Source organism: Ornithorhynchus anatinus, chromosome X1, assembly GCF_004115215.2.
Source record: "Ornithorhynchus anatinus isolate Pmale09 chromosome X1, mOrnAna1.pri.v4, whole genome shotgun sequence".
Classification (NCBI taxonomy): domain Eukaryota; kingdom Metazoa; phylum Chordata; class Mammalia; order Monotremata; family Ornithorhynchidae; genus Ornithorhynchus; species Ornithorhynchus anatinus.
Genome location: NC_041749.1, coordinates 88610594 through 88634979, shown reverse-complemented (window position 1 = coordinate 88634979; position 24386 = coordinate 88610594). Strand labels below are relative to the sequence as shown.

Genomic DNA, 24386 nt, shown 5'->3' with positions numbered 1-24386 from the left:
ATGTGCCTTGTCTAGTGATTGGATCTGTGCACCTCCCTCCCTCCCCCTTCCAATAGCTCATAGAAACAGAGTTATGAGCCCTAAGAAGTTTCCCCTCAGTCCTCACCTGATCATCAGCAGCCTAGCCCACTCTGCTCGCTCTCTCTCTCTCTGTCTCACACACACCCACCACCCCGCCTGCCCTTTCCCCTACATCGGCCAGCATAACTGATGACTTGGCAGGGATTCAGACCCAGAATAGCCCATTGTCTGGAAGTATCCAATGTGATCAAGAAATAGAAAATGTAAGCTGAATATCAGGAAAAACTTCCTGTCAAAGCCATTACACTGGGAAACAACCTTCCCAAGGAACCTTCAAGGACTGAGGTGTTTAAAGCCAAGCAGAATAAAAGTCAATCAAGCATTTGAGAAGAACAGCCTTGCTCTGGTAGAGAATGGACTGGTTTGCCTTTGTAGGTCTCTTCCGTGGACTGGATTGGTAGGTAGAAGAAACCCTGCTTCTGTGAGTGTGAGCCATACCTTCTGCCATCTGACCCCTGGTTTCCCATCCCAGAGCCTCACTTTGGCTCAGGAACTGTGGCTGACCTTCTGATCTCATATCTTCCCCAGCTTTTATTACAGTGCTTGGCACACAGTAAGCACTTAAATACCACAGTTATACTTATCCGTTTGATACTTTCACAGTGCCAGACTCTGCGCCTCAGTTACCTCTTCTATAAAATGGGGGTTAAATACTTCTTATTCCAACTTAGTCTGTGAGCCTCATTCATTCATTCAGTCATATTTATTGAGCGCTTACTGCGTGCAGAGCAGTGTACTAAGCGCTTGGGAAAGTACAACAATAAATAGTGACGTTCGCTGCCTCATGTGGTACAGGGACTGTGTTCAACCTGATTATCTTTTATCTACCCCAGCACTTAGAACAGTGCTTGATGCACAGTAAGCACTTAACAAATACCGTTTTTAAAAAAAGAGGCAGGATCAAAATAAAGCTTGAAAATGACTCGGACGGGGGAACAGTTTATAGACCTAGTGACCGGTAAAGAGGCTGTTATAGCAGTTCAGTCATGAGGTGATCGAAAGCCAAGACAAGGATTGTCACTATGGGGAGGGAGAGGAAAGGGATGTGCCGAACAAGAATCGGCAGACCTTAGCGTTGGGAAAGATGTGGGAAGTCAAGGAGAAGAGAGGGGAAGATGACTCCAAGGTCAGGCAGCCCCGAGGGTCCAAGAGGTGAGAGGGATTGTGGGGGGAGTTGCAAAGGGGGCCTCCGAAAGCTTGGAGACTGGGGAAAGAAGATGAGCTCTGTATGGGCTTGTTTCATTTCAAGTGACGGTAGGGCATTCGAGTGGATGAGTCCTGTAGAGAACAGGAAATCTAAGACCGGAGAGAATACGGTGCTTCTGATAGAGAGGGTAGAGGGCAGTCAGCTAACAAAACCAAAGCCCACGAACACCCTGAAAGAATGTGTTGAAGAGCCAAGGGGACCTCTCTCCTTGTCCCCTCTCTGGCCCTTCACGGCCTTGACTCTTTTTGGGGTCAGTCCTTGATGACCTACCCATTTCTACATTTGCTCCCTCCCTTTCCTTTTCACCTTAGCTCCTTTTTTACGGTATTTTTAATCATCATAATAATAATGTTGGTATTTGTTAAGCGCTTACTATGTGCCAAGGACTGTTCTAAGCACTGGGGTAGATACAGGATAATCAGGTTGTCCCACGTAGGGCTCACAGTCTTCATCCCCATTTTACAGATGAGGTAACTGAGGCACAGAGAAGTTAAGTGACTTGCCCAAGGTCTCACAGCTGACAAGCAGCGGAGCCGGGATTAGAACCCATGACCTCTGACTCCCAAGCCCGTGCTCTTTCCACTAAGCCACGCTGCTCATCACTTAGTCTATGTCAAACACTGTTCTAAGCGCTGGGGTAGATACAAGTTAATTAGGTTGGACACGGTCCCCGTCCCACCTGGGGCTCATGGTCTGAGCGGGAGGGAGAACAGGAGAACGGAGGCACAGAGAAGTGAAGCGACTTGCCCAAAGTCACACAGCAAGCAATTGGCAGAGCTGGGATTAGAACCCAGGTCCTCTGACTCCCAGGCCCATGCACTTTCCACTAGGCCGTGCTGTTTCTCCTGAAGAGAATTGAGCACGCCCAGTAGCCAAGGCAGGTTGTGGTGACAAGTAAGATGCTTCAGAACTGCTGCGTGTAGCCCTGTCCCAAGCATCCATCAAATCCACTAAACCCTAACAGATTCCTTCCTTTGAAAGGACCCGCAGCTGCCCCATTCCCACCACGGAATTAACCGAAACATCTTGCTAGAACCAAACGGGATCTCGGGTAAAGATGCTACTGGGCACTCAGGGAAAGGGCACTTTGGTGTCACCTAAGATGCGGCCTACCTGCTCGCAGGCCCCAGGTAGAGTGAAGAATGAGAGAGGGAAAACGAAAAATTCCTTTCCCTCTCTCCGAAGGGGACAGATAGAGACTCGCTTCATCAGAGCAAAGGAAATGAAAGCAGGAGCAGGAGGACACAGGTAGGCGAGGGCAGAGAGCTGGAAAGGTAAGAATGAGCTGTATCTATTTCACGACATCAAAGTTGCCCTGCAGAACTGACCTGGAAAACTGCAGAGAAGAGAAGCCGACCAAGGAAAGAGAGATGGCAGAGGCCTGTGTGCACAGTGGTGGTTCTTTGGTAACTTCAGTTTTTTTTGTCTGTCTGTCTGTTCTTTCCCAGGTTGACTCTTATAATGCCGATTCCCTGGTTTGCCACGCAGGGCTTAAGGTTTGCTTTGGCATCCAGTTGCTGAATGCCGTGTCCCGAGTTGAGCGAGCCCTCCCCAAACTGACCCTGCCCATCCTGCTGCTGCAGGGTTCTGCCGACAGGCTCTGCGACAGTAAGGGGGCCTACTTACTGATGGAAGCAGCCAAGAGCCAGGACAAAACGCTGAAGGTAAAGCTCCTGTTTGCGCATACACTGTGCTTGCAGTACTCCCCGTGACTTGCAAAATAACATAAGGACCTGTCCGGTATAGCGGCCCACCAGCCCAGTATCCAGTCTCTGACCATGGCGGTGAGATGCCTCCAGGGACCGGGTTGTGATGGCTCATTCATTCTGTTATATTAATTGAGCACTTACTGTGTGCAGAGCACTGTACTTGGGAGAGTACAATACAGCAATAAACAGACACATTCCCTGCCCACAACGAGCTTGCATCGGGACATCCGTCCATCAATCAATGGGATTTATTGAGCACTTACTACGTGCAGAGTACCGTACTAAGCACGTGGGAGAGTATAATGCAACAGAATTCGCAGACACGTTCCCTGTCCGTAATGAGCTTACAGTCTAGAGGGGAGCTTACAATCTAGAAGATAGTAGGTTCTTTGTTTTTGTCATCTTTAAAGATATCGTTATGTGCTTACTGTGGGTCAAGCAAGCGCTGTTCTGAGTGCTGGGTTAGATACAAGTCTATTAGGTTGGACGCGTTCCCTGCCCGTAAGAAGCTTACGGTCTAGAGATCCCTCCTTCAGTCGATGGTATTTATTGAGACCTTACTGTGGGCAGAGCACTATACAAACGCATCCTTCTTGACATCCCAAACTCCCCCTGCAGTAACCAATTCTGGCCCTCTCGTCCATGAATCGATCCAAACCTCTCTTGAACCTCCTCATATTTTCAGCCTGCGCAGCTTCCTGTGGCTACCAGATTTCTTATGCTGACCACCCATAGTGTGAAAGAGTGCTTCCCTTTGTTCGTTCTGAACCTCAGAAGGAGTGTGGCCAAGTGGATAGAGCAAAGGCCTGGGAATCAGAAGGACCTGGGTTCTAATTCCAACTCCGCCACTTGTCTGCTGTGTGATGTTGGGCAAATCTCTTCACTTCTCTGTGCCTCAGTTACCTCATCTGTAAAATGGGGATTAAGGCTGTGAGTCTTATGTGGGACAGGGACTGCGTCTAACCTGATAAGCTTGTATCTACCCCAGTGCTTAGTATAGTGCCTGGCACATATTAAGTGGTAAAGTGTGAGCCCCATGTGGGACAACCTGATTACCCTGTATCTACCCCAGCGCTTAGAACAGTGCTTGGCACGTAGTGAGTGCTTAACAAATACCATCATCATCATTATTAGTATTAACAAATACCCTAAAGAAATACCTAACTACGTGTTCTCCCACCTGCTTTGACTACAAGCTCCATGTGAGACAGGGACTGTGTTCAACCTGATAAACTTGTATCTACCCCAGCACTCAAAACAACGCTTGACACATAATGAGCACGTAACATTATCTTTAAAAAGAACAAAAACAAAAAACCTACCCTCTTCTAGAATCTAATCTCCCCTCTATACTGTAAGCTCATTATGGGCAGGGAACATGTCTGCTAATTCTGTTGTAGCGTACTCTCCCAGTACTTAGCTCATAGTAAGCGCTCAATAAATACCACTGATTGATCTTCAGTGGGTGACCCCTTGTCCGGGGGCCGGCTGGATGGCTTGAATTAGAGCGGTTTACAATAGACTTCCAAATCCACATCAGCCATTGGCGGCCCTGGGCTCAATCCCTTCCAAAAGGTAGCTAGATGTCTCGGTACGGCACAATGAAACCGAAAAAAATATTATGCATCTATTAATTCCAAGAGAGAGCACAGCTCATTAGCTGATCGTTAGCGCATGAATGAGCTTGAAAGGGAGATGGGAAGAACAATCAAAAGTTTATATAGTCAGAAAAAGACTGGCCACTGGGCACTGAATGAGTAAAATTACCCAAGGTATTACAATGGGCCTTGTTACTCTTAAATCCAGTCTGCTGATGGACAGCTGGCAGGTGAAATCTCACCGCTAGCCCTATTGTACGCAGTGTGGGACTCAGATTGGATGGCGTGGATTCGAACACACAAGGAAGGAGTTATTCATCAATCGGTGGTATTTATTGAGTGCTCACTACGTGCAGAGCACTGTACTAAGCGCGTGGGAGAGTCCGCTACAACGGAATTAGCGGACCCATTCCCTGCCCATAACGAGCTTACAGTCTAGAGACCTTGCTCACCCCTCTAGACTGTAAACTCGTTGTGGGCAGGGAATGTGTCTGTTAACTGGTGTAGTGTACGCTCCCCAGTGCTTAGTACAGTGCTCTGCACGTAGTAAACGCTCAATAAATACGATCGACTGACTTGATGGACCCTTGTCACCCTCAGGACAGAAGGGCTAACTTTACCGGGCCCGTCATAGCGCTGACTTACCAAGGAGAGACCCTGCGCTTCCTAGGGTCAGGGGACCGTAAGTCATATTCTTGCCAAACTGTCCCAAATGTCCTCAGATCGATGGAGTAATAAGGGATTGAGCTCTCATCTTCCATTCATTCCACCTCTGAGCAGGACCATCTGGGAGACAGGTGCTGGGCAGTGGGAACGGGGCCAACCCAGGTTCAGGTCTCTCTGACCGCGTTCCCAAGCCCCACCCCCACCTCAAGCCGGGGACAGCCTAGGTGTCCGCTCTGTTCTAGTAGTGGATAGAGGACGGGCCTACGAGTCAGAAGGTCATGGCTTCTAACCCCGGCCCCGCCACTCGTCTGCCGCGTGACCTTGGGCAAGTCACTTCACTCCTCTGGGCCTCGGTTACCTGTAAATAGGGATTGAGACTGTGAGCCCAGCGTGGGACAGGGACTGCATCCAACCCGATTTGCTTGTATCCACCCCAGCGCTTTAGTACGGTGCCTGGCACGTAGCTAGCGCTTAACAAACGCCATAATTATTATTATTTCCATCATTCCTGACCGGACCCTGGATCTGGCACCCAAATCTCCTTCACAGAAGCAGCGTGGCTCAGTGGAAAGAGCCTGGGCTTCGGAGTCAGAGGTCATGGGTTTGACTCCCGGCTCTGCCACTTGGCAGCTGTGTGACTGTGGGCAAGTCACTTCACTTCTCTGGGCCTCAGTCACCTCATCTGTAAAATGGGGATTAACCGTGAGCCTCACGTGGGACAACCTGATTACCCTGTATCTACCCCAGCGCTTAGAACAGTGCTCTGCACATAGTAAGCGCTTAACAAATACCAAGATTATTATTATTATTATTCACAGGGTGAGTCCGAGCCTCAGCTCTGTCCTGCCACAGGTGCAGGGATCCAGTCGGGACAGTGCTGTACTGGGGCTTGAGGAAGCCAGAAGCCGGGGTAGAAATCCCGGGCCAGGCCGGAGTGGGCTGTGGGATGGCAGCGGCGCAGACTGAGTGGTAGGATTGCCGTGGCACTGGGGGGGGAGTGAGAGATGGCACTGGTTGCGGGGGTGGTGGGGGAGAGCGTCTCTCCCTCTGCCCATCTTCCACGCTGCAAGGCAGTGTTGTCCGGTGGATCGAGCTCAGGCTTGGGAGTCGGAGGACCTTGGTTCCAATTTTGGTTCTTCCACTTACCTGCTGTGTGACCCTGGGCAAGTCACTTCACTTCTCTACGCCTCAGTTACCTCATCAATCGTTCATTCGTTCATATTTATTGAACTCGTACTGTGTGCAAAGCATTGTGCTAAGCACTTGGGAGAGTACACTAAAACAATCAGTGGTATTTATCAAGCGCTTACTGTGTGCAGAGCACTCTACTAAGCATTTAAGAGAGTACAATACAACAGAGTTGGTAGACACATTCACTGCCCACAACTAGCTCACCTTACCTCATCTGTAAAATGGGGATAAAATACCTGTCCTTTCTCCCTCAGACTGTGAGCCCCTCACGGGCAGGGACTGTGTCCCATCTGCTTATAGCATATCTACCCCAGTGCTTAGCACATAGTAAGCACTTAACAAATACCACAATTAACATTATTATTTGTGTTACCTCCCTCCCAACTGGCCGAGCGGCTCCTTGCTTGTTCCGAACCCTAAAAGGGGTCTCTCGGACAAGGACACAGCCCACCAGGAGTTTCCCCTCCTTCCAGCAGGGCGGTGCTGCTGCTACTTCTGACTCTCTGTTGTTCTCCCGGTTACAGGTGTATGAAGGGGCCTACCACGTCCTCCACAAAGAGCTCCCTGAGGTCACCAGCTCAGTCTTCCAGGAAATAAAAGCGTGGTTCTCTCAAAAGACAGGATCAGCTGGAACCTCCTCCAACCCCTAAGGCCATCAGCCCCGTTTCCTTTCCTTGGTCGAATATGACCCTGGGAGGTGGGTGGGGAAGGAATTGGAACAGGTAGCTTGGACAAGATTTGCCAAAAACAAACACAAAAAAAAAACAAAAAAAAAAATCTAAGAGGAATTCTGCTGAGAGCTATTTACTGAAAATAGATATTCTTGTATGTTGACAATTGCTCCCCCTTCTGTCATTTGACCATTTCCCAGAAGGGGACAGATCCAGACGATAAAAGTGTGTTGGGGGAGTGGGGGTGGGGGGTGTTGGGTGGGAACAAGTGTTACGATGACTTTCAAGACTGGTATCAGGCTTTAAAACGACACTTCAAATGACCTGCAAGGGCCAATTTTGCCATGGTCATATGCTTTCCCTGGAGGGGTAGGAATATTATAAAAACCTTTGGATTGACTTTATACCTGACTCCTCCTGCCAAATTTAAGGGTCTGCCCCTTAGCCACTACTCAACTCTTTGAACAAATCATTGCTGCTGAGAAAGGGGGCAGATAAGAGGAGTTTGTCTGGTTGTGTGAAGAGTGCCTGCGTGTCCTTCCACGATCGGTCAGGATCCCGTCCGCAAGGCGGGGTTCCGCAGAACCTCAAAAGTCTGGAAATTGCCCCGCACAAACCAGGTTAGCAGTGATCGGCGTGTCCTACGGGAAAGCTGCCCGGGGGTACGTTCGATTGCTTTATTCGGCCTCAGAACCGGGTTTTCAGGGAGAAAAGCAGAAAGTTCAGAGTGGGAGTGAGAGATAGCATCACATAAAACAAACAAGCAGGAATAATGATCTTATTTCCTAAATACACCCCTTTCTTCCCTATAAACAGAAGCACTTGCATTTCCAGATGAATTGCTGTATATATCTATCTATATAAATCTATCTATATATATATATATATCTACCTGTGTACATAGGCAGATATATATATTCCAAGAGGTTGCCTTTTTTGTTTAACTACTTGTTTGACTGACACTATGAAATGAAAATCTATTTAAATATAAACGTTAATATATGAGGTAGAGTATGAAGCTCTTAGTCTATGGGAGGATGGACGAATATCAGGGACAAAGAAGAGTTTGGAAAGCTTACTGCAAGAGTCCGATCAAAGATACAAACCATGCTGGCTGGAAGCCAGAGCTGGTCAGTGGGCCTTCTTTCTACTTAAATTGGCCTAGACATCTGCCCTTGTCTCAATTCCTTGCCCATCAATCAGGGGCTGGAAGAGTGTGGGTTGGGATTGTGTCCCTCTCTGAACTTGTGTCCCATCAGTTCACTAAGGGATATAAGTAAGCACTATGGAGAAGAATATCACCCTCCCACACACACACCCGCCAAACCTCTCTTGCAGCCCTCACGAACCGAGCGTAGTCAGACACTCCGGAGGATGGCAGCCGTATCGGGGGACTTCTGCCAACTGAGGCTCAATCGACAAGATGGCACGATGTGCTCAGGGTAGACAGAACGGCCCCAGTCCCGAGCCAGCAGCATCGCAGAAGCCAGACTAAGTTTTCAGAATTGATCCGGGGACTCCAAAATCAGCTGCACCACCAAGGTTGCCTGCTAGAGTAGAGCTAGTTTGAATAACAAAGTAAACAAGTCAACCAGAGAGCAGATCTCCCTACCCTGTCTTCTTCAGTAAAATTCCACTCTCTTGCTACCATTTTGATGTGAGGGTGCAGGGCGTTATGACTCCAGAGGGGAGGCATTTGCCCCATTCTCATGGGAACAGATGGGTGCGTTGGATCGGGACTCTGCTCGAACCCAGAATAATGACCTCAAGGAAATGGCAGAGTAGAGGGAAAATGGCCCCTTGCTGGGAAACGGGTACCTGCCCACCAAACCCAACCAGTGAGGTGTCACCACTACTGGGGTACTCAGTTCCTCTGGTGGAGGGATCTGAAGAACCAAAGTCATCTAAGGGTTCTCAACCTGCGCCCCGCCCCCAACCTTCTGAGTAGTGGCTGTCTTGAGAGCAGGGCCTTCCCAAGGGGCATGTCCAAAGGATTCACTGGGCAGCCAGGAGACCACGATGGTCCCATTAAACAAGAATCCAGGGAAGCAAGATGGACTGTATCTGCCAGTCATTCTGTTGTCCTCTCCCCAGCACCTTAGTACAGTGCTCCGCACACCATGGCTGTTCCACCAATAGTATCCGAGGGGTCGCAATCACCAACCAGACGAGTGACAGTGCAGGGGAGATCCCCGCCTAAACCAGGGGCGAGAAAGCGGGGCCCCTATCTCCCAAGGACCGAGTGGTTTCCGAGCCGACAGCAAGGCCGGCCAGGGACTGTGGAAGGAACGGACCGGGGGAGCAAAGCCCACCAATCGCATTTCCCACAGGTCCCGGGACTACCGAGAAACCCACCCACTGAGGCAGCTGCGTGAAAAGCAGGCTCTCCAGGGAGGAAAGCGAAGGCTTCTCGTCAGTGTCAGGGCTTCCCTCCTCCCCCCTGCCTCAAGAAGGCCCTTCTCTGCCATTTCCCCTCTCCTTTGCCTGAACCCAGTCAGAGATCTAGAATCGAGGACAACATTGGAAGGGAATCCTCCCCTGAATTTTCACCATTTCTCCAGGCACTGGAAGGATGGTCCAAATCCTTCTGCGTCCCCCTGCTCCCCTCCTAGCAGAGCCACCTTCCCCTTTGGGCCCCAAAGAAAGATGGAAGCAGAGACTCTGATGAGCACAGCGGCAAGGACACATCTGATGGGTAGAGACCCTGACCCAGCCTGGCCCCTCCTACCTCCAGCAGCCCACACTTACGAGCCCTGACCAGGGCAGCCTTACCTCTCTGGTCCTATCGGCCAAGACCCTGAAAGCAGAGGGCAGGATGGGGTGGGGAGACACCACCCCTTGGAATGCAACTCCCCTGAGCAAGAGAGAGAGAGGAGGGAGAGGGAGAAAGAGAGATGCCCAAGTCGGAGCCTCCAAGGGCACATGGCCACATGTCTGGGACTATGGCCACCCCTGCCTCCGAGCAGGAATCTATGCTTCCCTGGCTCTTGGGGAGGGGAGAAGGAGAGGCAGGTCAGGACGAGGGGAGACGTGTTGGATTGGAAATAAGAATTGGCTCGAGGCTAGTGTCGATTAGGACTGCTGGGCCAAAGTACAGACCTGTGCCAGAGAGTAGCCTGATGTCAACCCCTTGTAACTTTAGTCTTGAGTGATTTGAAACTGTCGTGTTTTAAGTGCATTCAAATCCTTTACGGGAACGGAAACCCCACTGAAATGGGGTCAAGTCTCAGCCTCCGGCCTAAGATGCTTGCCCTCCCGCCAGGCCCCTTTCTCGGGGCCGGGGAACGGAGCCAAAGCAGATAATAAAAGCCGCCCGCCCCCGTAGCCATCCAGCAGAGATGTTGCTTTCTCGGGAGCTCGGGATGGGATCAGCTTTTCCTTTAAGGATAGGGCCCATCCACGGCAGGGCAGAGTCGCCTCTCCGCCCGCAATTCGACTCGCATCTGAAGGCCCCGCAGGCCAAACGGCCGGAAGCATCTTCGTGTCGAGCCTTGTCTTTCACTTTAGCCTACTGCCAGCATAAATAAGCCTGTCACGATCACAGTGATGTCTCAAGTAATTTCCTAGCTTCTATCTATCGTCACGCTACAGTTCGGTAACATATATATTAGAGATATCTCAACATATATACTTTTCATGGGGAAAAAAGAGTATATCCATATTAAAGAAATGAAATGTTTATGGTTGTTCTTCACATTAATTATGATTAATAATAAAGCATATGTTTTCTGAATGGTGTGGACTTGTGCAGGCCTGTTTTTGACTACAAATCAGATCGTGTCAGAGCCCAGAGCGTGAGTTTTCTTTGTGAAAATTCCATACAGTGATGATGGCTCAGGGTTCTGGATTCCAGCTTGACTGTCGGGCTTGAGTTTGGAAACTCAGCTTTCTTTTCCATCCCTGGGGAAACCAAAAATCAAAATCCAATGCGAAGGTTAGACTAGCAGGTGGAACCCTAGTTTAGCCGAATTGTATATTCCAAGCGCTTAGTACAGTGCTCTGCACATAGTAAGTGCTCAATAAATACTATTGAATGAATGAATGAAAGTTAGTTCCAGTTGTTGGCATTCAAACACGTTCTGCTGGTGGGCGATCTAACTCCCTGTTCTAAGATGGCCACTAGCCACTTCGGAAAACAGACCCCAGCCCTGTTGTTGCAGTGTTTTCTTGACTTAACCCCAATTCTGCTCAGTAAGACTCTGACAGTCTCAAAGGAGCACCTAATTATTTAACAGAAGCTACTGGGTTCATTAACAATAGGGCTTTTTAAAAAAATTAAATATGATGGCACAATCAGGGAAACACACTGGCCTAGCACATAGAACATGGGCCTGAGAGTCAGAAGGACCTCAGTTCTAATCCCGGCTCTGCCATTTCTGTGCTGTGTGACCTCGGGCAAGTCACTTCACTTCTCTGTGCCTCAGTTACCTCATCTGTATAATGAGGATTAAGACTGTGAGCCCCATGTGGAAGAGGGACTGTGTCCAATCTGCACGGCTTGTATATGCCCCTATCTACTACAGTGCCTGGCACATCAATTAATCAGTCGATCATATTTATTGAATGCTTACTGTGTGTAGGGCACTGTATTGGGAGAGTACTAACAACAATAAAACAGACACATCCCCTGCCCACGACAAGCTTACAGTCTAGAGGGGGAGACAGACATTAATATATATAAATTACAAATATATATTACAAATACAAACATAAGTGCTGTGGGCCTGAGGGCGGGTTTGGTGAATATAAAGGGAGCAAGCCGGGGCGACGACGCAGAAGGGAGAGGGAAGAGAGGAAATGAGGATTTAGCCAGGGAAGGCCTCTTGGAGGAGATATGTCTTCAGTAAGGCTTTGAAGGTGGGGAGAGTCATTGTCGGATGTGAAAAGGGAAGGTGTTCCAGGCCCGAGGCAGGACTTGGTCCAGAGGTCAGCGGTGAGATAGAGGGATAGAGGAGATGGAGGTACAGTGAGTGGGTTGGCATTAGAGGAGCAAAGTGTGCGAGCTGGGTTGTAGTAGGAGAGTAGCGAGGTGAGGTAGGAGGAAACAAGGCGATTGAATATTTTAAAGCCGACGGTAAGGAGTTTCTGTTTGATGCGGAGGTGGATGGGCAACCAGTGGAGGTTCTTGCGAGGAGGGGAGAAACATGGAGTGAACGTTTTTGTAGAAAAATGATCTGAGCAGCAGAGTGAAATAAGGGAAATAGTGAAGCAGTGTGGCTCAGTGGAAGGAGCCCGGGCTTGGGAGTCAGATGTCATGGGTTCGAATTCCGACTCTGCCACTTGTCAGCTGTGTGACTGTGGGCAAATCACTTCACTTCTCTGTGCCTCAGTTACCTCATCTGTAAAATGGGGATGAAGACTGTGAGCCTCACGTGGGACAATCTGATTACCCTGTACCCACCGCAGTGCTTAGAACAGTGCTCTGCACATAGTAAGCGCTTAACAAATACCAACATTATTATTATTAAATAAGGACAGGAGAGGGGAGAGACAGGAAGCAGGGAGGTCAGCAAGAAGGCTGATACGGAAATGGAGGCAGGGTAGGATAAGTGCTCGGATTAATGTGGTAGCAGTTTGGATGGAGAGGAAAGGATGGATTTTAGTGATGTTGTAAAGGATTTAGTGATAGATTGAATATGTGGGTTGAATGAGAGAGAGGAGACAAAAGGGGCCGGGGGGGAACAGTCACTTTGAGTGCATAATGCAGGACTGTGGGGCCTGCTTTGACCTTTTCATTCACCCAGGCACTCAACGGTGAATTTCACCGTCAGTGGTATCATCTTGGAGAAGGACATCTGTTTATTCTATCCCAATCTTGTTTTAATCTTGTGCTTTCCTTCTGAAGGATTTAGATCCCACACACCTCACACTCTCTGGGCTGAGCTAGGGATCATCCACCTCACTTGGTGGAGGAGCTGAAGCCTGGAGACATTCATTCATTCATTCAATAGTATTTATTGAGCGCTTACTATGTACAGAACACTGCACTAAGCGCTTGGAATGTACAAATCGGTAACAGATAGAGACAGTCCCTGCCCTTTGACGGGCTTACGGTCTTATCGGGGGAGACGGACAGACAAGAACAATAGCAATAAATAGAATCAAGGGGATGAACATCTCATTAAAACAATAGCAAATAAATAGAATTGAGGCGATGTACATTTCATTAACAAAATAAATAGGGTAATGAAAAATAAATCAGTGACTTACTTGACCGGGGTTCCCAACTGATAGGCCGCAGCTTCCCCCAGCTCAGTCTCGGATGAAGACCCAAATGCTATAACTTTCAGACTCTGAATCGACCCTGGCAGCCAATACCCTAAATTTGCTTTGGCCCTCCCTGTCTCTGATTGGTTTCTACTCACCTCACCCTGTATTCTCTTTAAAGGTGAACCCTCAACACAGCCCCGTACTAAAAATAGCACTTCCTCCCTCATTTGCAATGCAGGTTTATTAACCGTCTGAGCCCTTGCTTTGCTGTAAAGGTCAGTTCTCCGTAACTGATGACATTCAAGATGGTGGCACCCAAAGTAACAACAAATTCTGCAGGTCTGGTTACCGCCATCCTGGATGTCTCCACACCATGTACCAGTAAATGCAAGATGGGGGGCATCAGACCCTTAAGCTTCCAAGCGATAAAGAATGGGAAGCCCTGCCCTAGGCAGTTTCAGTGCCAGTAACGTGTTAAGATTATAAAAAAGAATTAGGTTCAGTTCTTCGACGCGGGAAGATGAAACTACATTAGAACCTTTTTCAGAGCTACAGGAAAAAAAAAAGTGTGATATATGGGGAAAATTAGCCAGGCGCTAATGAGATGGCTGAGACATGAGAGGAGGAAAAACATGATAATAAGAAATATGCTAATGAGGCTTCACTGTTTGAACATTTTAATTTTAACATCTGCAGGTAGGGGAATGTTTGAGGCATCTCTATAAAGAGAGTATTTCCTCCCCCCTTTAGATATGCATGATTAGTAACTAGATGCAAGAAAACCTGAATCTTGAGGGATCCAAGTGAAACCCACTAGTCCGAGAAACATCAAGTAAAGGCCTGTGGGGTGGAACTTTACTGTTCCGACTGCACCCTGTACATGGAAAGATATAAAGAGAAAACAAGAGAAAACATTATTTCCATGATGATACAAGCACGTACGTAAGGCCACGGCTGGGTCAGACCCGTGGCCCATCTAGCTGGGGATTCTGCCACTGACATTGACAACAGGACACCCATCCAGCGGTCCTAACTTTCCCCACTGTTAACCTATTCGTGAATCCAAATCCTTCTTAAACCTGTTGATATTTGAGGCCTGCACCCACTGCCTTTCGGTCACCAATTCCTTATGTTTATCACCCACTGTGGGACAAAGTGTTTCCTCGAGTTCGCTTTGAACCCACAACCTTCAGGTTTGGACCGGTGCCCCCTCGTCTTATAGCTGTGGCTTTGGAGAATAGCAATGCCAGGCTCAGCCTATCCTCACTTTTCAGGCTGAAGAGTCCTAGCCTTTCCACTCTCTTCTCTGGCAGGAGCTTCTCAATCCTCCGGACCATCGTGGTTGCCCTTCTCGGGACCTTCTCCAGGTGGGGTACATCCCTCCTAAGGTACAGCCACCGGAACTGCACTCAGAGATAGATACCCCAGGGAGAGGGTGAACCATGGTTTTTATAAAGTGGCAGAACTTTTCATCTGGTGGAAGCTATCAACGCGGCACAACGGTTCTCTTCTGTCTCAGAGGCCTTTGGTAATGAAGGGAATGATAAAATAAGGGAACTAGGCCGGTGGTTCTACAGAGAGATCAACGCTGTCACTCCCTGCCCTCAAAACCTTAAGAGCTCCTCCACTTAGTTCTCTGAATCACGGTTAATAATAACGATGGCATTTGTTAAGCACTTCCTATGTGTCAAGCACCCGTTCTAAGCACTGGGGTAGATACAAGCTGATCGGGTTAGATACAGTCCCTGTACCACATGGGGCTCACAATCCTAATCCCCATTTTACAGCTGAGATAGACTCAGAGAAGTGAAGTGACTCACCCAAGGTCACACAGCAGACAAGTGGCAGACCTGATATTAGAACCCAGGTCCTTCTGACTCCCAGGCCTGTGCTCTATCCACTAGACCATCTTTCCCACCTCTCAAGCCCATAACCTTGACATTATCCTTCACTCCTCCCTCTCAATCCCCAAACCGGGTCTGTCTCCAAATCCCGTCAGCTCTTCCTCTGCAACATCGCCCAGATCTGCCCCCTTCCTCTCCATCCAAAAGGCCACCCCACTGGTCCAGGCACTTGTCATACCCGGGCATGACAGTGCTTAGTACAGCGCTCTACGATTGATTGAATGAATGAATAACTACTGCATCAGCCTCCTCACCGACCTCCCTGCCTCCAGTCTAAACTGCACTCTGCTGCCCAAGTCATTTCTCTGAAACATCATTCTGCACACATCGCCTCCCTCCGCCAAAACCTTCAACAGTTTCCCACCCTCTCTGCACCAGGAAAAGACCACTGACTTTAAGGCACTGAATCAGCTTTCACCCTTCAATTTTTCCACTCTCTTCTCCCACTACAACCCAGCTCACATACTTCACTCTTTTCATTTCCCCTACTCCTCACCCTCAGCCCTATGGCACTTATCTATATGTCCATAATTTATTTTAATGTCTGTCTCCCTTCCCCCACCACACACCCACCCATCTAGACTTTAAGCTCCTGTTGACCAGGGAACATGTCTACCAACTCTGTTGTTACTGTGCTCTCCCAATCACTTATTCCAATGTTCTGCACACAATAAGCACTCAAATACCTTTAAATGATTGATTCACTATGCCTTGTTCTTGTCTCTCTACACTGACCTCTTGCTCCCGCCCTCCCCTCTGACTGGAACCCCCTCCTCCTGCACAAACTAAGCGCTTAATAAATATGATCGAATGAACTAGATGAAGGAATGAATCCAGCAGATCATTGTTTTCCCTATATTCAAGGCCCTTCTGAAATTATACCTCCTCCAGGAGGTCTTCCCTGATTATTTTCATCTCCTTACCCTTTTTTCTATCACTTCAGCCTTCCATACTCACTCCACCCCCACCCCCATAGTACTTATGCACACATTTTTATACCCCTACCTGTAATTTATTTTAGTGCCTGTCTCCCCTTCACTGGTTTGTAAGATCCTTGAAGGCTGGAATCATATCTACCTACTCCATTGTACTGTACTCTCCCAAGCACTTAGTATAGTACTCTGCGCCCAGCAAGCACTCAAATACTACTGGTTGATTACGGAGTCTTCCGGGTAAGACGTCAATCCCTAAAATGACCCTTAACTGAACTAGCTCCAGGGATTCTCTGCGAGAAGGGAAGAGTAGTCCATCCCAGCCTACCCTGACAACTCCAGGTTGAGTCATAAGGGCCCTCTGCCTGCCTCCTGTCAAGGGCTGAAGTTTCAGATAACCATAGCTAAGGGGAAAGGTCAGAGCTAGAGATGGTGATCTGACAGGATGTGTGAAGAGTAAGGGGAGAGTGATAGATGCCCAGAGGCCTGAATTTACCTTTCCCTAATGCTCTCCCTTCCCTTCTTCCTCCTCCTTCTTCTTGCCTCTCCCTGAGCAGAAGCCAGCAGAGCGGAGAATCAGGTGGTCTTGAACTGAGGCTGAAGTTTGCACTTGGTCAGCAGGAGGTCAAGGTGAGCTGAGCAGGGTAGTTTCAGGGGAAGGGGGAACAGATTGCAGGTGACTAACTGCAAGTCTCTGCTTGCAGCTAGTCTCCCAGAAAAGCAGAGCCCCCAACCCCCACCAAGAAACAGCCGTAACCTACTCCCTGGCCTAAAGAAGAAGGCTAACCACTTACTTAAGGCTAAAGGGCATTCTGTCCTCCCCCCTCAGCTGCTCACACCACCACTAGCCCCAGGGTCCCTACCACACCTGCCGCCTTAGGAGACAATCCATTGTGAAGAAGAAAAAGCCGCAGGAAATCGAGTGAATGAATAAATCCTTCTAAGTGCGTGAACTTCACACAAGAAGAATTTAAAGCTGTCCCTTTGCTGTTCTTTCTGTTTCCCCTTACCTCCATCCCCCTCATCAAAGTGTAATAACACACCAACTGACCTTAATCTGCTTGTGGCAGCTGTAACGATTCCCAGAAGCCTCAGCAGAAAAGCAGAGGAATTAGCTGGCAGAATCGCATAACCGTGCAGTGGGAAGGGATATAGTATATATACATATTATATATTTGTATGTTATGCAGCGGTCAGGAAAGAACCCTGCCTGCTTCCACCAACCTCAGTTGCAGGGGACCAAAGAGACCTTTTTGGAAGGTCTCTCTCTCTCTTATAAACTCCAAGGGGAAAAAATCCAAGGGGAAAAAAATCAATCGATCCATCAATGGTATTTATTGAGCATTTACTGTGTACAGAACACTGTACTAACAATTTTAAGAGAAAACACCTCTTCCCCTTCCCACTTGGGATCCAAATAGACAGTGGGGCCAGACTGGCACCTAACACCACAGTTCACTACCATGGCATCTCCAGGGCAGTGCTGGCCACTTGGGCTCCTGGGATCTAGCCTGGCTCCAGTGCCACTCTGTCCAATACCCACAAGGAGAAGTATCAGGGCAGCCGAAACCAGGCCCACGATGCCCAGCCTCTGCCCCAAAGAGGCTCCCTTCTCCTCCTCTCCACCCGCTCCAGCTGAGCCGGAGCTATCAGCCCAAAAGACAGAAGCACAAATTTCCTTTCAGTCTACTAACGAATTTTTAATTGCAAAAGGCCTGGCGTCCCTTAGGCTCCCGGCCCTATAGCCGTTCCACTTCAGTTGTTTCCAACTGAAGCATGCCGTACTCTGTGTCTGTCCTTCACCTGCCAAATCTCAGCCTCTGGGAGCCGGAGCTCCAGGCACAGGAATTCCCAGCATTGTTGCTCCCAGGGCCCTGCTGGGGTAGGAACTGAAAGGCTAAGCAGGGGAAGCAGAGAGCAAGGTGGGCAAAGAGGTTGGCGGGGGGAGGTATCAGTGACATGTCAGAAGGGTAGCCTCGTGCTCCTTGGCTGGCAAGGTCTTGGCCCTTTAATTCCCTAACAATGCCATGACTTTGATGTAAGGCTTCCCTGCTGTGTTTCTGCCTCCGCGTCCCCAAATCCCCTGGATTTTTTTTCTATTTTTTTCGGGGGGGGGGGTGGGGGCACGCTTGTACTTGCATAATTTAGCCCCTTGTGGTCAACTCCACTCTGGACACAAACACTGAAACATTACTCATTCACGTTCAAGAAACAATAAGAACTCAAGATTGGCAGAGTTGAACTGACACTTTGCTGCGGATGGAGCTGCAGTGAGTTATGCAAGGTCAAGGGCAGCTCACCGGGCACTGGGGAAGCCCATTAGAACCGTCCCAGAGCCTCGCATCCTGAACCTCTGAGGTCACAGGAACTCAGGGAATTCCTACTGTGCCTCACAATCTAGCAGCCTCAAGGGGACCCCATTCCAGCTTGCCAGGCAGGAGGTGAGGCAGAGGGGAGACGCTCCCTGACCCTCTCCGACAGGCAACGGAGAGAGCAGCCCGAGTCAGAAGGTCATGGGTTCTAATCCCGGCTCCCCAACTTGTCTGCTGTGTGGCCTTGGACAAGTCACTTCACTTCTCTGTGCCTCAGTTACATCATCTGTAAAATGAGGATTGACACCGTGAGCCCCCAAGTGGGACGGGGACTGTGTCTATCCCGATTTGCTTGTATCCACCCCAGCGCTTAATACAGTGCCTGGTACATAGTAAGCACTTAACAAATGCCATTATTATTGTTATTATTACCCTCCAGAAACCTGGGTTTAAGAGGCAGGAGCTTCGCTACCCCAACTTTGGGGGTCTGGCATGCTGGTCCCCGTTTTCTGGGTTTGGGGAGCATGCATGAATAATAATAATAATAATAATAATGTTGGCATTTGTTAAGCGCTGACTATGTGCAGAGCACTGTTCTAAGCGCTGGGGTAGATACAGGGTAATCAGGTTGTCCCACGTGAGGCTCACAGTCTCCATCCCCATTTTACAGATGAGGCAACTGAGGCACAGAGAAGCTAAGTGACTTGCCCACAGTCACACAGCTGACAAGTGGCAGAGCCGGGATTCGAACCCATGACCTCTGACTCCCAAGCCCGGGCTCTTTCCACTGAGCCACGTTTGAGTCAGGACCCTTCTGACAGGCCCTGGTCCTCCTCGCTCCCGCAGCAGAATTGTCGTCACTGGAGGCGGAGAGAGAGATGTACAGGGAGCCCACGACAAAGGATCACACACACACACTCCCTTCCTTTTCCTCAGCCCTTTCTCGCCTGCCTGAGGGGAAAGCGGAAGGCCGGTTCAGGAAAGGATCAGCTTTATTCCTGCATCATGTGGAAGGGACTGTTGGTCATGCATCAGGGTTTCGGTCATTAGCGTCGCCTCGCCACCTGAAGGGGCATGTCCCTCTGTGCCTGTGTGTATGTGTCCCTTTCGGGAGAGGGAAATCAGAAATGCCAGTCAAACGTGGAGACCAGCAACGGGTTCACAAGGCACAGGGCATTAGTTCAAGTCACACTACTCTTCCACACCCCCCCCAACCCCCCGCCCCGAGAGGAACCAACACTGCTTTTCACCGAGGAGTAATAATAAGCTCCTGGTTTCTATTCAAGCCAAGCCTAGCCTAATAGTTAATGATATTAGCCCTCTCCCCAACCATCCTGACTGCTACTCTCTGGACACTTCCACCAGGAACTACTACCCAGTTCTCCAGTAGTCATAAATCATTCATCTGGTTCACACCCAAAACTGGTACACTCCATCAGGATGCACCCGTGGCCACTGTTGGCATCGCCACGCTGTCTCTTGGAGCGGGCCCGGGGACAGGAATTGGAAACTCCATTTTATCCAGGGGAGTTGGCGGGAGAACCCAGCTAATCACTCGATGATGTAACTGGACAATGAACCCGGGAATCCTGGCTCTCTGCATCGATATCGCCTGCGCCTGCTCTTCTTGGTGGGGTCCCTGTTCCGCTGTTTCGTGTAGATCTTAGGGAAACAGCTGTTTTTAGAGCCATTTCTCAGCAGGCAAGAGAGAGCTGCCAATACTAATAATCAGGTGGGTTACACTTTGGCCTGAAAAAAAGCTTCCGGACAGCCTCTGTGAGGAGGGAGCAATCAATATTTAGTGGCAGAGATTAATCGCTCCCCCATGCTGGGGGTGAGATGTTTAATCAGATTCAGAGAAATTGCTTGCCTGGAGCTGGTGTGGAGTGGGGGAAAAAAATAGCTCCCCCCACCCCCATTCCTCTCCCCACCTTAGAAGAGCAGAGGTGATTCCAGCTCAGCTGTCCCGAAGGCAGAAGCTTTTCGTTTTCTGTGGCGTTTGACTCCAGAGGCTCCATTCTGATATCACAGAAACTCTGGCCTCACGCCAGGCAACGAATCCCACGGAGAAGCAAGATGGACCCCGGGAAAACTGGAAACTCAGAGCCACGGGCTCATCTCTTGAAAGGGAGGAAGATACAACAAGCCGGAGAAAGGCTGAGGTGTAGGTGACCAGATTTGGGGGGCGGGGGGAGAGGACACGGGGGGGCTCGGGGGAGAGCCTCGGAGGACTAGGGCCAGAACAGCAAGAGGTAGGGCCAGAGAGGGAGACAGAGTGGGAGGACAGAGTGGGAGAGGGCAAGAAGGAGAAAGAAAAGGCCCGGGAGGGGAGAAGCAGCAAGAGAGGGAGATGAAGGAGAAGGGTGATTCGTCGAGGTGCCATCATCTTCCTCCACCCACTCCCGCTCCCACCGCCACCGCACCCCACTCCACCCAAACTGGCCCTTCCTGGAATGTTTATTGGCATTCCCAGCACAGTCAGAAACACATCATTCAAACCACACTGGAAACTCCAAATAATGACTCAAGTTCGGTCAGTTCGGCAGGGCTGGAAACGGTGGACCCACCGAGGGCCTCAAAGCTAATCGGTCCCCCACATCGAGTCACTGCATCCCGCTGTGGACGAAGATATTCGTGTCACTTCCCCGCTTTGCCCTGATCTTGCCCGCCCCTGAACACACTCCCCTGCACTGTGGGGGAACTCTTTGGCACATGCTGCGTGCGCTCACATACACGCACACATGCACACGCATAATAGCGCTCAAGGCAGTGGGCACTTGCTTTTGGCCTGCACATGTGGGTCTCGGTCTCTGCATAGTGGATAGAGCATGGGCCTGGGAGTCAGAAGGTCGTGGGTTCGAATCCCAGCTCCGCCACTTGTCTGCCTTGGGCAGTGTGGCCTTGGGCAAATCACTTCACTTCTCTGTGCCTCAGTTACCTCATCTGTAAAATGGGGATTGAGACTGGGAGCCCCATGGGGGACAGGGACCGTGTCCGACCCGATTTGCCTCTATCCACCCCAGCACTTAGTACAGTGCCTGGCACATAGTAAGCGCTTAACAAAATATCACAATTCTTCTTCTGACGATTATTATTATTTGCACCCACAAGGCCATTTGCGAGACTGCAGGGCAATCTCATTTGCTCCCCGGTGCCACTCTCCAAGACCAAAGGGAACTGAGTGGCTCTGAGAGCCACCTCCGTGCCCCACTGCACAGCCACTTGCCCGGCCACCCCAGGGGTGTCCCAGCCCCTGTTGTTCCTGCTATTAATATCCTCTAATCCCTCGGCCATCACCATTAACTAATCGCTCCAGTCACTAGCAGGCTCTGCAGCTGCTAAGGTCCTCTTGAGGCCTCGTGGGGTGCAGCTCCACCTAGGTTGGCATCTAATATCCCCACCAGCTGAGGTCTGGGGACCAGGGAAAGGGAGGAGACCAATCAATCAATGGTATTTCTTGAGTTCTTACTCTGTGCAGAGCACTGTACTAAGCGCTTGGGGAGAGTACAATATAACAGAGTTGGTAAGCACGTTGGCAGGCAAGCTTATGGTCTAGAGGGAGATGACAGGTAAGGAAGTGATCCCCATTTCCCACTTTTCTCCCTGCAGGCCTGGGGGGCTGACTCCCCTTCCTCACTTCCCAGGATGCCAAGAGTCAGGTGGCAAGGGGAGGTTGACTTAGCACTCACCAATGGGAGTTTATTAATAATAATAAAATAATTATGGTATTTGTTAAGTGCTTACTATGTGCCAAGCACTGTTCCAAGCACTAGGGAAGTTAGAAGGTAATCAGGTTGGACACAGTCCCTGTCCCACATGGGGCTCGCAGTCTTAATCTCCATTTTACAGATGAGGGAACTGAAGAACTGAGAAGTGTGGTGGCTTGCCCAAGGTCACACAGCAGACAAGTGGCAGAGCCGGGATTAGGACCCACATCCTCCGACTCCTGGGCCCGTGCTCTTGCCACCAGGCCATGCTGAGCTTCCAGTCAAGACCTGACCTGGGGTCTTCCGAGCCGGGCTGGCCGGGGCTGGGGTTCCAGCGTGGTCAGGGAGGGAAGCTGCAGCCTCTAAGGCCTTGCATTAAACCAGCCCTTGATCAGAAAGTGGACAAGCGTAGGTGCTTTCAGCTCCTTGTGGCTGTTTCAGCCCAGGTCAGGGCTCCTTCCAGCAGCCACTGGGGGAGAGGTGGCAGGAGTAAACTGGAAGGAAGAGAAAGGGTCAGGATGTCTCCTGGCCAGGCTCCAGCCATTGCTCCTGGTTGGGAAACGATCAGATCCGCCTCTGGAGGCCATCATTTGGGATGAGATCACTGAACATGTTCGCGAAGGCCACTGCCACAACATGGATGGGAGGATCAGTGAGTGTGCAGAGTATTTGTATATGTGTCTCCTTGGACGCATATCTGCACGCATGGGCAATGTGCCGGCAATTGCCTGGAGATGGCAGTCGGTATAGCCCCAAGGAGCCTCCCCGGCCGGGTGCGGTTCTTCCACCAAAGGGGAGGCGGGGGGGGCGGGCGGGCACCGCCCTATCCCATCCCACACCACACAGGCCGCTTGTCGGGGCCAGCCCGCCAAGCCCTGGGCAACCCTCCCGGGCACAAACCACAATCAGGAAATGAGCAACTCAGGGCCTGGGCAAGCTGCAGGGAAAAACAAGCGGAGAACAACAGCCTCCAGGGGCCCCATCGGCGAACTTCTGGAATCCTAGGAACAGTCTGCAAATCCAGAGGCAACCGAGGCCCGTTAAGACACAGACTGGCTGGATTCGTCCTTTGGCCCCCTTACTGTACCCTAGTTCCAAGACCAAGATGATCCCAGCAAGGTTCCCCAGGGGCTAGCTTCGGGGGCTCATAGCCTCCCCCACCTTCCAGTTCATGCGACTTGCAAGCAGGTGACTCCCTGCATTCCCTCTGCCGGCTGGGTCACTTACCTGTCAAAGGAGTTAATTTCACTCCCTTAGGAACCTCAAATATAATAATAATAATAATAGTAATGTTGGTATTTGTTGAGCGCTTACTATGTGCAGAGCACTGTTCTAAGCGCTGGGGTAGATAACAGGGTAAGCAGGTTGTCCCACGTGAGGCTCGCAGTTAATCCCCATGTTACAGATGAGGTAACTGAGGCACAGAGAAGTCAAGTGACTTGCCCACAGTCACACAGCTGACAAGAGGCAGAGCCGGGAGTCGGACCCATGACCTCCGACTCGGAAGCCCAGGCTCTTTCCACCGAGCCACGCTGCTTCCCATCCTCTCAGGATCATACCTGGAGAGTTTCCAATCCTTTACCAGTCTCGGCTACGGGAGGGAGAGTCAAGCAGAGGCCTGTCCGTTCCATTCCTAGCCGGGGCAGTGGCTAGCGAGTGGAAGGCAATCCGCTACAAGTCAAAAATCACCTGTGCCGGGCAGCAGCGGCATGGGAGAGATTCGGGGGCGGAGACTCAAGTTTACCGCACGGAAGGAGGCAATGATAAACCACTTCTGTATTTTTACCAAGAAAACTCTACGGATATACTACCGGAACCATTGCGTACGGAGAGTGGGGTGTTCTGGGAGAGACGTGTCCATGGCGTCGCTAAGGGTCGGAGACGACTCGAGAGCAAAAGACAAGACAAGGAACCTCCAAAGTTACGTATTTCACCCCTTTCCCGTCAGGTTACACAAACCCCCCCCCCCCCCCATAAGGTTCTCCACAAGTGCCTCCTTCCACCTCACATTCTAGTCACCACTGCCACAGCAGGAGGGCAGGGGCCAATGGAGTATGGTGGGGCGAGCCGCTCGCCTCCTCCACATTCCACCACCAGCCTTGGCCCTTCTCCTGACCCTGCCCCTCGCCAACCTCAAGGCTGCAAACACTGGGCGCGGGGCAGGATTCCCCACCCGCTCGACATTCACCCGTGAGCGA

At 50.3% G+C, this 24386-nt stretch overlaps 1 protein-coding gene, 1 long non-coding RNA gene and 1 other non-coding gene across 7 annotated transcripts in view; all 3 read left to right on the top strand.

Moving 5' to 3' along the window:
• MGLL (monoglyceride lipase) overlaps window positions 1-10861 on the top strand; it is a 197199-nt gene extending 186338 nt beyond the window's left edge. For all 5 annotated transcript variants that reach the window (XM_007668314.4, XM_029051065.1, XM_007668315.4 and 2 more), the window contains 2 exons: window positions 2737-2952; window positions 6977-10861. In XM_007668314.4, the coding sequence (XP_007666504.1) occupies window positions 2737-2952; window positions 6977-7102 (342 nt within the window). In that variant the 3' untranslated portion in view covers window positions 7103-10861. The remainder of the gene's footprint in view (window positions 1-2736; window positions 2953-6976) is intronic.
• A 5857-nt stretch (window positions 10862-16718) lies between these two features.
• On the top strand, window positions 16719-17138 carry LOC114806482. Its single transcript, XR_003754534.1, has 2 exons — window positions 16719-16799; window positions 16999-17138. It is a non-coding gene; the product is annotated as an uncharacterized LOC114806482 (long non-coding RNA).
• Window positions 17139-23729: 6591 nt separating this feature from the next.
• On the top strand, window positions 23730-23867 carry LOC114807171. The gene has a single exon (XR_003755224.1). It is a non-coding gene; the product is annotated as a small nucleolar RNA SNORA7 (small nucleolar RNA).
• Window positions 23868-24386: the final 519 nt, after the last annotated feature.